The sequence below is a fragment of the Podarcis filfolensis genome, assembly GCF_964270895.1.
Source record: "Podarcis filfolensis genome assembly, chromosome: 8".
NCBI lineage: Eukaryota > Metazoa > Chordata > Lepidosauria > Squamata > Lacertidae > Podarcis > Podarcis filfolensis.
The window spans coordinates 59,176,706-59,189,217 of NC_139611.1; the positions used below are offsets into that span (position 1 = coordinate 59,176,706).

At 47.8% G+C, this 12,512-nt stretch overlaps 1 protein-coding gene across 3 annotated transcripts in view; it reads right to left on the reverse strand.

Annotated features, from left to right (window-relative positions):
* Positions 1 to 467: 467 nt before the first annotated feature.
* Positions 468 to 12,512, reverse strand: part of KCNQ4 (potassium voltage-gated channel subfamily Q member 4) — a 92,586-nt gene continuing 80,541 nt past the window's right edge. For all 3 annotated transcript variants that reach the window (XM_083625197.1, XM_083625199.1, XM_083625198.1), the window contains 5 exons: positions 7,959 to 8,176; positions 7,019 to 7,121; positions 6,123 to 6,254; positions 4,957 to 5,083; positions 468 to 4,033 (listed from right to left, as the gene is read on the reverse strand). In XM_083625197.1, the coding sequence (XP_083481323.1) occupies positions 3,815 to 4,033; positions 4,957 to 5,083; positions 6,123 to 6,254; positions 7,019 to 7,121; positions 7,959 to 8,176 (799 nt within the window). In that variant the 3' untranslated portion in view covers positions 468 to 3,814. The remainder of the gene's footprint in view (positions 4,034 to 4,956; positions 5,084 to 6,122; positions 6,255 to 7,018; positions 7,122 to 7,958; positions 8,177 to 12,512) is intronic.

The window sequence follows — 12,512 nt, forward strand, 5'->3', positions numbered from 1 at the left end:
ATCCCCAATATGCCATTGCCTGCTTTTTTAACCATGAGTAGCTCATCTCTACCATGTCGGTCATTTACAAGAACCATGTAACAGAAAGAATTGGGTGTCTCAAGTTTGCTGGTATTCCTTTTCCTTCCCCCTCCCTATTTCCTTTTGTGTCATCTGTTTTTAGATGGTAAGCCCAAAGGCAGGCACTGTGTTATTCTTACTGATTTGTAGGCCGTGCTGGGAGCCAAACATCAGGGTGTAAATGCTTTGAATGAATAAATGTACAACTTTCCCTCAACAGTAGGCTTCAATAGCCTTGAAAGGCAAGGGGGATCCTAGTGATCCCCATATCTCACTCCATCTTTCACCCCGCCCCATGCAGATTGACGGACAGTCATTTCCAAGATGGAGCCCAAGTTAACTCTGGCCCCCATCCACACAGCCCGCAGGTTTCTCTCACAAACAGGTAATTAACGAGACACACAGGCAACCGTCTACTGAAAACTTTAATGAAACAAATAAGTTAATAAGTTAATAAAGTGAGGTAACTATTCATTGTCTCAGAAACAAGGTTTATTTGGAAATCCATCGGAGGGTCCACTTCATTTACCTTGGTTGGTCAAAGCCATGCCCCTCCTCTCTTCCTCCCCCAACCGCACAAGCCCCTTCTCCCTCCCACTTTTGGAGACGTCCGTCTTGGATGGAAGACTTGGGGTGTGTTCTCCAAAGACGCCGTGTTCAGTGCATTGAGAGGTGGGGAGAGGTGGGCTTTGGTGGGCTGAGAAGTCAGGAAAAGCTCTAGCCATTTCTTCAAGACACATGCATGAGCATGCAAAGGAGAAAGGTGCACGGGAGGCCAGAGGGGCTTTTGTGGCATGCACCCTAAGGAGGCGTGAAATGGAAGCAGGGCCCTCCCCATAATCTGATACCTCCTGGGGCAACTGGGTCACCCTGGTGATGTTGCCTGTGAGGTGAAAAGAAAGGGATAACCTTCCAGTTTTAAACCCTCCTCCATTTTCATGTATGGCAATGGTGGTGGCGGCACTAAGAAAGAGAAGACAAAATCAGTGGGGAAGGGAAGACAAAAACCATGAAGAAGAGGAAAACAGAAACAATGAGGAAGAGGAAGACAGAAACAATGAGGAAGAGGAAGACAGAGACAAAGAGGAAGACAGAAACAATGAGGAAGAGGAAGGACTTTGATCTGATCTCCTGCTTAAAAATAATTATCCAATCAGGGTGGGAGTACACTGTGAAATCCAGGTGGCCAGGTAGAGGCCAGAGAAGGGGGAGGAAAGGCAGAAAGGAACAAGCCATTCAAGCTTGTAAATTATTGTGGGATGGCTCTGTACCAACAAGAATGTGCAATGGAAATGGAGAGCGAGGAAGTATATGGTCCCCTCAAACTACTAGATCTAAGGGCCACTGTTTACACAGCAGCAAGCTCAGGTTTGCGGCAGAGTGTCAACTCGGCAGAGCTGCAGTCAATTGTGGACCTCTGACATGCATGCTGGTATGATGCATGTGCTTTTAGACACATCTGGTTTGTACATTATTTTTTGCAGATGAATTTCTAAAGCAGAGTTGGGAAATCTCAGGCCCATTGGCCTCTCTCTCTGGCTCTTGGGGCTTTTCACAGGCCACGACTCTTCCTAGTCCATGCCCCTTTCCCCCAGGCCATGCCTTTCACAAGTGTTTTGCCTGTGTCCTTGGAACACAGGACACAAGTTTGCCTGTATGGAGAGGGATGTGCTGTGTGTGGGTGTAGGTAGAAACCTCTGGCTCTTTCTTAGTTGGAATGTTGCCTACTAGACAAAAGTCACCCCTGTTGCTCCACCCACTTCACCCTCTGGACCCGCCCACCAGGACATGCGGCCACTGGAAGCTTGCCCATCAGGAAATGCGGCCCTCAAGCTGAAGAAAGATTATCCACCCCTACCTAAGTGTTGTTGTCGCTGTTGTTTTTTGTAATAGCACACACCTGGAATGGTAATGTGTTGAGAAGGTCTCAGCCATTGATCTTCCCCAAGAAAGCACACTCAAGACTGAAGTCTACAGTGATGCTTATTGCAATTAAGATTAAGAAAACAGCAAAACAAACTAACTGAGAAAGGTTATTAGGAAGGCAAGTCTGAGAGCCAGTGAGATGTCATGGTTAGAGTTCTGGACATCGGGGACCAAGGTTCAAAGCCATGAAGCCCACTGGGTGACTTTGGGCCAGTCGTAGCCTCTCAGCCTGACCTACCTCACAGGGTTGTTGTGAGGGTAAAACAGGGATGGGGAGAGCTATGTGCACCACCCTTGAGCTTCTTGGTGGAGAAAGTGGGATAGAAATATAGTAATAACATAAAAAATAAATAAAAATACCGTATCATATCTGGAGGCACAGCCTCATAATGGGAACAGCTCCCAAAGATGCAGAGGTTGGGGCTTGAAATGATGTCGGAAACAAGCTTTTGGTGAGGATCGTAAGAAGGCAGTTTAGTGGGCTGCCTGCAGGAGACTGAGGGGTGGAAATCGGGGGGTCAACCAGGGCCTGTCTGCTAGCAAAGGGGCTGGATTCGTTAGGTGGTCTGAGGGGAGGGAGGATCTAAAGCTACGCCAGAGCGCCCCTCGTCAAGGTAACCACCACAAAACCAGAGCCTCTAATTATGAAAGCCTAATGCTATTGGATGCAAGGGAGGCACAATCCCTTGGGACAGGCTGGCTGCTGCCCTAAAGACAGGAATCAGATGCAACACACCCTGCAGGTCACCAGGAACTTCTCTGCTGCTGGCCAGCTGGATTTGGCCTTCTTAGGTGAGCATATAAAGGCATCAGGATTGCCTCCATGTCCTAGTCAGGGGAGGCTCAAAGTCCACTGATCGACTGTAAAGATTGATTTCAGGTTGCATATTTAAGATTGTTGCATATCGTGTTTGCTCTGCACCTGGGAAGCGCTTCCCCTGCGAGGAAGGTCCCGCTGTGCTTATGATATCGGGGCCACAGAGCAATGTCCACTACCTGGTGAGTGGGGGAAGAGCCAAGGTGCTTAAACGCTGCCAAGAGCAGGAATAGACATTGCCAGTTATTATTCTCTTCTAGATGCAAAGGTAAGAAACCACATTCACTTGAGTCGCAATGCCCCTTGCTTTTGACCGGGGAAGAAAGGGTTACCTAGCATTTGCATAGCTGTTAGTAAGCATCTCCAACCTGGTAAAAGTCTGGAGCCAGAGGCGGTCAGATACAAGCCGATAAAGTAAAGTGTCTGGAACCACTGGTGTTATTTGCTGGGCTGGGGGAAGGGGCTGTTGGTGGCTCTTCAGCCCTGGTACCTCTGTGACAAAGGAGGGTCCAGCCCCTATGGAGTTGGATGCACCTGGAGATGCTTTTGATAGCAGAGAACCTTAAAAGATGCTCATCAAAGGCTGAAGGGCAAAGGATGGAGCCTGCATCATGTTTCAGGCTAGCGTGGCTTTCTCTCCACAGACCACCTGCCCCATGCAGTTCAGACTGCCAGGCGCTGCTATTTAGCACTTTTTGTTTAAAAAGCCACAGAAGTGCCACAATGGCTCTACGGAGGGCATGAAAACTGCATCCTTCTTGGAACGCCCAGTAATAGCGGCTTTGTTCTGCAGCTGGAAGACTTCAAGTAAAGTTGAGGTGCATTGAGAGGAGTCAGTTGGCGCCCCACCAGGATGGCGAGGGTGACGAAGGGCTCTCGCTCTCGGAGCGTTGTCTGTCAGAGCAGCCGGCAACGTTTGTCTATCCCTCCTTCTGCCCTGGAAGCAGAGAGATGACGCCCTCCCTAATATGGCTGGTGTGTAACGACCACATGGCTAGGCTGGACGCCATCTTAGTCCATGTTGGTGCTAGCCGACCGGGAGATGTTCAAGGTCTGAGCGGAGACAGAGATGTCCTCGTGGTCCACGGGGCTGTGGTAGTCGGAGGTGATGTCAGGCTCCCCGGTGGGGATTGGCATTGCCGTCAGGCTGATGGAGTTCACGGACCCTTTCCGCAAGCATTGAGAATAGACACCCAAGAGCAAATCCAACTTGTGCTCAATGGACTGCACCTGCACAAAGCAAGAGAGGTCTGTCAAAAGCCAGGAGTTGGGCTGCTTTCCATCAGGTGATGGAGGCGAGGACTCTGAACCTGAAGGGGAAGGCACTGCTCCTGAAGGAGTCAGTGCCTCCCCACCAACCACCAGGCCAAGAATGTGGCATTGTCTTCCTCTCACAACTCCACTGTAAAAAGACCCAGGGAGACCTGAACCTCCCCTGTTCCACTGCTGGAGGAGATTATTAGAGAAGGCCGAGCCCTTTAAGCAGAGGAATTTTTAACAATTAGGCTGCATCTGTTGCTACTACTCTATCAGGGCTCTGTTTCAACTGCTGTAACTCCAGAGCACAGTCTGAGCCCTGCTTTGTCTTGTGTGTAGCTTAAACCTCACTGTATCCTACACCTTGGTTGAGCCTTGCCACACTGCAGAGCAAGATAAGGAGAGAGGGGTAGGGAGGGAGAAAAAGGCCCTCTGGTGCCCCGGATCAGAGTGGAAAGGGGAGAAACTCAACTTTCACATCTCTAGCTTCTAGATTTGATTGAGTCATTAGCTGAAAAAGTAGCCTCAGAAAGTCTGCCACCATTGCAGCCAAGTTCTCTCTAATGAGTGTTCAGTGCAGTTCTTTGATCTTATCGCCACTATGTGTTCCAGCTGGCAACAAGGCCTTAGTTTAGCTAAATAAATAAATAAATACATTATTTCATATCCCACCTTTCCTGCCAAAGGAGCTCAGTGTGACAGATGTGATAAAACACTAAAAACATCTTAAAACATTTTTTTAAAATTGTCCACATATAAAGCTATTCCTAGCTGGGGGTTGCAAGAGGCCTCTCAAGTGTGTGCATTACAGACCCTTCCCTCCTTCCTTCCTTCCTTCCTTCCTTCCTTCCTTCCTTCCTTCCTTCCCTTCCTCCGTCCGCCACTTCCAGCCATACCTGCTTCTCCACCTTGACCACTCGGCCCAACATACTGAAGTCGTCCGCCAGCTCCACCTCCAGTGGTGTCTTCTCCCCTTTTTTCTTATCGATAGCGATAGACCCCCGGCCCACAATCTGATCCACACTGCCAGGCAGGGAAGAGAGAAGAGACAGGCAGGAAAATGAAATCACAGATGCAACAATGCATGGAGGGCTAAGGATGCAAGGGCGAGCAACTGGCATTCAGAAGCACTTCTGCCTCCCTCCATAGAGGCAGAGCATGGCCATCATGTCTAATAGCCATTGATAGCCTTCTCCTCCTCCATGAATTTGTCTAATCTTCTTTTAAAGCCATCCAAGTTGAAATACTTTCCTTCATATTTCCCAAATCTTTCAACGTTCAGCTTCATTAGATGCCCATGAGTCAATGTTCATGGAAGACAATCTTACTCGGCTATGAGCGATCACAGAAGAAGGAGGAGGAGGAGGAGGAGGAGGAGGAGGAGGAGGAGGAGGAATGAGTTTTTTCCCTCCCTCTATCCACTTTCTCCTTGCCACTTATAATGTCATAAACTCCAACCATATCACCTCTTGCCTTCACAGAGCTATAATTCCATGCAGCCTTAAAAAAAGAGTTCCCAGGATTCTTTGGGGGAAGTAATGTGCTTTAAATGAAGATACCTTGCCTGATGCCAAGAGGCAGCAAGTGCCAAAGAATGGCTACAGATTTCTTATAAATGCTGAACAAGTATTGCATGGCACCTGCAACCATACCAGTGCTACATATTGAAGCAGCCAAGTGGGCATATATTGGGCAAAGTGATTCCGCATATATTGGGCAAAGTGATTCCAGACCCAGGCTATTAAAGGCTTTCTCAATTAATAGTAACACCTTGAATTTGGCCTGGTAGTAAACTGGCAGCCAGCGCAGACACCTGAGCACAGGTGCTATATGTTGGAGGGTCTCACTCCTGTCAGCAATCACGCCACAACATTCTGCACTGGCTGTAGGGATCAAGCACAAGGGAAGAAGCCCCATGAGCAATGATGGCAGTTGTAGTTCAACAACACTGGGAGGGAGGGAGGGAGGGGGGAGGAGGAAAGGAGGGAGGCAGGTTCTGGGTGAAAGTGGGTTTCCTACAAGAGAAACTATAGTCCAAGCAGGCATTGGCAGCTCCACTTACCGGGTCTGGAGACTTTTGATCCTGCCAAGCATGTCCAGGTGACCAGCTGAGTACTGCTCAATGACATCCTTGACGTCATACGGACGCAACGTCTCCTTGAACTTCCTCTTGGCCACCAGAAACTTGAGGATTCTGCAAAAATGTAAGAATCCAGAAGGCTTGAGGGAAAGGCAGCCTTATAATTTGGTGAAAGCTGCTCTACAGAGAGATGGACCACTGGCCCATCCAGCATAGTCTGCTCTGTCAAGTAGCACCTTTCTAGGGCTGCAGACAGAAGACTTGTCTATCCATACCAGGTAGTGGGACCTCATCCATGCAAAGTAGATGCTCCAACCCATTTCCATTACCACTGGTCCATGTAGCCCAGTAAGAATTTTAGAAAAGGTGCACGGGATCAAGCCAAAGGATTAGCTAGCCAGAGCATCCTGTTCTCACCATGGCCAACCAGGTGTGCTGAACCAAAGTGTCCCGGAAGTTTTGCTAACACCACCTTGGTAGTCAAGATAACCCCACAATTAATTGGTAGTTGTTGTCATATATGTTTATATTTGTTTGCTTTGATATAAGCTAATTGGCTTGCTTTGATGTTATCCTTATCCGCGAGCTTGCAGTACTGGGCTCTGAGCCCAGAAAAGGGAACAATCTGTAAAACTTGGGTATTTGCCACCTATGCCCTCATTCAGACAGGTGCAGCAATGGGGAGTCAACTACCTAAAGTCAACTACCCAGCCACCCCCATCACGAAGTTCAAGTTGTCTCATCAAAAGCAAGGCATCAATCCATCAGAGAGGATGGATGGAAGGAGGAAAGGGGTACCCAGAGCCACACTTGCCAAATAACACAAGACAAAGGCCCCCAGGGGCCTGAACCAAGAGCACTTGCCCCACAGGGCTCACCTCACTGCCCTGATGAGCATCTTCACAGCAGGCATGATGTCCTCAAAAGTCAAGTCACACTGGTAGGCCTTCTCCTCACTGCTTTCCTCTGCAGGTCCATCAACTGTGAGCAGAAACAGGGCTTCATGGGAGGAGAGTGACTTGCCTGGCATTCATGCCTTCTTAGTCAGTTTAAGGAAGGCAGAAACCTCTGTGCACAGCCCACCATTCACAAATTTCCCACTTTCCTCTTGATTTCTCTCCACCCTCCATCGGTTCATTTGCACAATAATTGCTTCTCCCTACCATCAAACACACACACCCCGTGTGTTTTTTCCCCTTTTTGCTCTGATTTTGTTTATCCAACAATTGCTCAATACAGTGGTACCTCGGGTTAAGTACTTAATTCATTCTGGAGGTCCGTTCTTAACCTGAAACTGTTCTTAACCTGAAGCACCACTTTAGCTAATGGGGCCTCCTGCTGCTGCTGCCGCGCCGCTGCTGCGCGATTTCTGTTCTCATCCTGAAGCAAAGTTCTTAACCCGAGGTATTATTTCTGGGTTAGCGGAGTTTGTAACCTGAAGCGTATGTAACCTGAAGTGTATGTAACCCGAGGTACCACTGTAGTATAAGCTTGCATCCAAATAAAAGTTGTGAAGATTGAAGGGCAGGAACAGGGCAGTTGATGACTGTTGTTGCATACTATCAATATCATATTTAGAACAGGAATGAAATTCCCCTAGCAGGTTCAGATTGATTAATGACCCCATGACGTTTTTATTTCTTCCTTCCTTCCTTTCGTAGTAGCATGTGGCTTGGCTCACTTCCTCAAGCTGCCTAGAACTCTTCCTTCTGCAGGCATCTTGAGGAGCACGTCCTAAAGAGAAGCACACTCTGAAACCTTCTCTCTTCACCCCAGAACCCCTCACAACCCCAAACTGCAGGTGCTCCCAAGTCCTACCCTCCACAGGTGTCCGGGGCTTCAGCCTCAACGAGGCCCGGAATCTTGTCCTGTCGTTGAAGCTCCAGCTCTTCTGCACCTTGGTGGGGCTGATGGCCTCGTTGACATTCTCGGTGCTGGGAGAGCGGCGGAGAGGTGGGACCAGATGCTGCTTCCCCCGGCTGCCCTGCCTCTGGGAATTGTTCAGGCGGATGCGGTCCTTGATGCCCATTTTATTGCTGCAAAGGATTCAGGGGAGGAATGGAGAAATTAAGAGGGAGGTAAGGGGCTCTTGAGCTGGGGAGGATGCAAGCAGCAACCTAAAGGGGGCGCTAGAGAGAAAGAGATAGATGTGGCGCTTTGCACTCTGGTCCCTGGTGGACCTGCTGTCTGCTTCCAAGAGGGAGCTGACTGGAGCAGACTCAATGGTTCTGACATCCTACACCAACTCTAGATGTATGTAAGAATCAGAGAGGAAATGTTGATACAAAGAATAGCCTGATCACAGCAGGCTAAAGATAGGGCATTTCCCAAGGTCTTGAACTCAGAACCTGAATAAATGGCTACTCTACCCACACTGAGACTCAAAGAGATTCTTATTTAGCCTGTGGTATCTCCCCCCAACTCAAGTGAATTTCTGTTTGCTCACAAACCAAATTCTAGAAGTAAGGCATCAGCGAAGACCAATGACTGGTCAAAATATGCTGTGTGTCCACCAGCCCCTCATACAACACAATCTTGTAATATTTTTCTGGGAATAAGCCCCACTGAACTCAGTGTCACTCACTTCTGAGTAGATATGATAGGATTGCAATATGACTAATCCAAAACAGGGCTGGAGAACCTGTGGCCCTCCAGGTGTTGCCGGACTACAACTCCCATCATCCCTAACTTTGGGCCATGTTGGCTGGGGCTGGAGTCCAACATCTGGAGGGCCACAGATTCCCTACCCAATCAGGAATGTAAGTGTGACACAGTAGTTCAAAGGCATGCATGTTGTGCCCCAATTGATGCATTTTAGCCTGGATTAGTTAATCCAGAATAAGAAGGTGGTCCTAGCTAGCGTACAAATAGCAGTAGAAACTGTGGTGATATTATTATTTTTTTTGGTCATTTTGTTTTGCAATTAATGGGTGTCTTTTATTTTTTAACACATTTACAAATGATTTTGACTGCTTCCCTTCCACAAGGATGGCTTTATTTTCTGCTGCTTGTGGAAGTGAAAAGAAAAGGTTAAATGACTGGTTCTTAAGTAAGGCAGTGACAACTCTTTCAACTGCTTCAACCAGTAGTATCAAAGCTAAATCCACTCCTTAGCTCAACCTTCCCCTGGTGTCCTTCAAATGTTTTTGGGTACAACTCTCCTCCATTGCCCCACCAGTCTCTGGGGCTGATTTTGTAGGGCAAAATCTCTGGAGGGCATCAGGGCATGGAAGGACATCCTAGCTATGCAGGAGAAGGGGGGGGAATCTACATGAAAAGGGAGAGGGACCAGTTTCCCCTCTGTGCTTAGTAAGGGCACTCTCTAGGATGTGGGGACAGGCATATCATAAATCAGAGCTGCAATTCCACACAACCTCCTCTAAAAATGCAAAAGTGACTTAAGGATTAAGACTCTCTGAGAACGTCAACTTTTTTAAAAAAAAGGATTCTAGTCTTTATCATTGCTAACAACAACATGAAAGTGTGTGGGCAAGTTTTGTTGAATTCTGGTTAAGATTTGCAAGGATTAGGGGTGGAGTTTCAGTACCCTGAACAGCTCCTGACCCCTCCTTCCAACTAGAAGAACCAGAATAAATGATGCAAAGTAAGAGAGTTCATGCATATATATTTAACAGACATAAGATTGCAGAATCCAGCTTGTTGTAGAATTTGAGTTACCTTAGTGCAGACACACACGCACACAAATATATATATATATTTGTGCACTATATAGTGCACCCAATCCTGACCACTGACAGTTGTTTTGTTGTTGTTAACAAAGAAATAGGTGAGGGGAGAGAAGGAAAAGGACAAAATCAAGTCATGCCACAAAACTCTATTCATGGTCCAGATGCTACTGAGGTACTTACGGTAAGGGCTGAAAAAGAAAGAAACAAAAATATAAAGCATTAAAATGACCAACCGATAAAGAGAGATTGAAAGACACCGCCAGAAAAAGGAGGCTGGAAAGGAGATGTTTGGATACTCCAGAGGTTTTGGGGGAGTACATGGGAGCTAGCTAAAATAAATAAGTCTTCCGGCTGATGTTCTGGCTAAATGGCCAAGAACATCTCCCTTGTTAGGAAGCTGAGGCCTCCAACCCAAGCAAAGCTGACAGTGCGAGGAAGAGGGCAGCAAATCTGTCCCAGAGCCAAATTCAAAGTGCTGGTTCTGACCTATAAAACAGCAACAACCTCAGGGGTTATAATGCTCGCCCCATATTTGAGTTGAGCATTATGAACTCCTGAAGTATTTCCAAGTCCCAGAAATACAAATTTTGGAGACATCACTAGCACTGACCCACAGGATTTTTATGAAGATCCAGCATTGAAAGAATTGCTACCACTGAGTAATCCAGAGATGGAACAAACAATATGTAGCACAGACCACATTGGATAACCCTTTCTAAGATGTCTGGAGGCTACGCAAGGGGAGCCCCACACCCAAGGTGCAAGGACCAGAAGTCACCATTTGGCATAAGATCCACACAAAGGCAAATTTAACAGCAGAGGATTTTACATTTGGGTCTTATCAACTTTCCTTAAAACAAACAAACGAACAAAAGTCAAGAGAAATGTTAAGTTTCTTGATCTCACTTGTAAGCTACTCTGGAAGGCATTCTGCCACCCAGGTACAACAAAGCATTGTTAGCCTTCAACATTAAAATAAGAGTGAATGGGCAAAATGTGTCTGTCAGAAGCACAATAAGTAAGAACATAACAAGAACCCGCTGGATCATCTAGCCCTGCGTCCTGTACTCACAGTGGCCAACCAGACGCCTGTGGGGAACCCGCAAGCAGCACTTGAGTGCAAGAGCAACTCTCCCTTCCTGCAGTTTCCAAAAAAAATTATTCAGAAGCATTGCTGCCTCTGACCATGGAGACAGAGAATCGCCATCATGGTTAGCAGCCACCCATAGTCTTCTCCTCCCTGATTTTTTCTGGAAATTGCAGCACAAACAAAAGGGTGGATGAGCCCAGAGACTAACCATCTCTTGGCCACCTTCAAGCCCCAGGGGGCCTTCTGAATTGGGGTGGGATGGGGGGAGAATGTTGCATCTGCTCTGGGTAACTTCTTCCATCAATCCTTCCAGCCAGGTGTTTTCGGTCTTTTAACTGGAGACACCACTTTCCACATTGGCTGGATTTCAGTAGAAGCCACTGATGCACTGCAGGGGAGTCTACTGAAGTGCACCCTCAGTTCATGCAAAACACAGATCACAGGCCTCCTCCTAGTCCTCAACATCACCTGAGAGCAGCTTTCCACAACCAGGTACCCTTCAGATGCTTTGGGGCTGCACTTCCCATCAGCTCCAGCCAGCACAACCCATGCTGGCTGGGACCAATGGGAGTTGCTGCCTAAATCTTTTGTAGCGCACCTGAGTCTGCCCTCCAAGAACTGAAAATTCACCCTTTCTGTGCCCCCAGCATTCCTTGCAGCTCTACGCTGCTGGGCTGAGGGTAGGGCCATAGCCACAGGTGTCCATTTTGGGGGAGGGCATTTGCCCCCCTGAATCCTAAATGCATTTATTTGTTTTACTGTACACAGACTCATGCAAGTGTCACAGACTTTCCCCGACAAAAATTATTTCTGCACACATCCATGGCCATAGCTCAGTGGCAGAGCACATGCTGTGCATGCATGTCCCAGGTGCAAACCCCAGCAGCATCTCCAGGTAGGGCTAGGAAGGACCTGGCCTGAAACCCTAGAGAACTGCTGTCACTCACTGTAGACAATGCTGAGCTAGATGGACCGGTGGTCTGACTGAATATAAGGCAGCTTCCTATGATCAGTAATTGTGATCAAGCTGTTGTTCTGGAAACACTTGTCGGGGTTCTTGCCGAGGGAATGCCAATTGACTTTCAAGCCAGGGTTCCTTGGCACACAAGAACTGCCACCAGGGCAGAAATTATTTGTCAGCCTTGTTCCTTGGGTTGCACTGATGGGGCAGTTGTCAACCTCCTTGGCCCCCTCGCCTGCTCCACCTTTCCCCCATGCATCTCAACTAAAAACACGATAGGAATAACTTCAGGGCCAGCCCTTGTGTAGCATATCTGCCAGACTAAATTCTTCCTGTGGGTGAAAACTGATTGAGCCCATCCAGGACAACCACCAACTTTTAATTCCATGGATGCACACCTAGGAAAGCCTCGGGGTGTGGGGTCAGTAGGTGAGCTTTGAATGTGATCCTTTTGAGGTTTAATGCAGCAGAAGTCCTACAGGGTGAGCTGTGGACTCTGAAGACTCTCTGCATCCCTGCAGATGTGGGCATGGCACACAGACACAGAAGCAAGTGCTCGTATTGGAATCCAGATGCCCATGAAAAGTGGTGACATCACCGTGCTAATGGAACCACTTCCCCTGGAATGATGT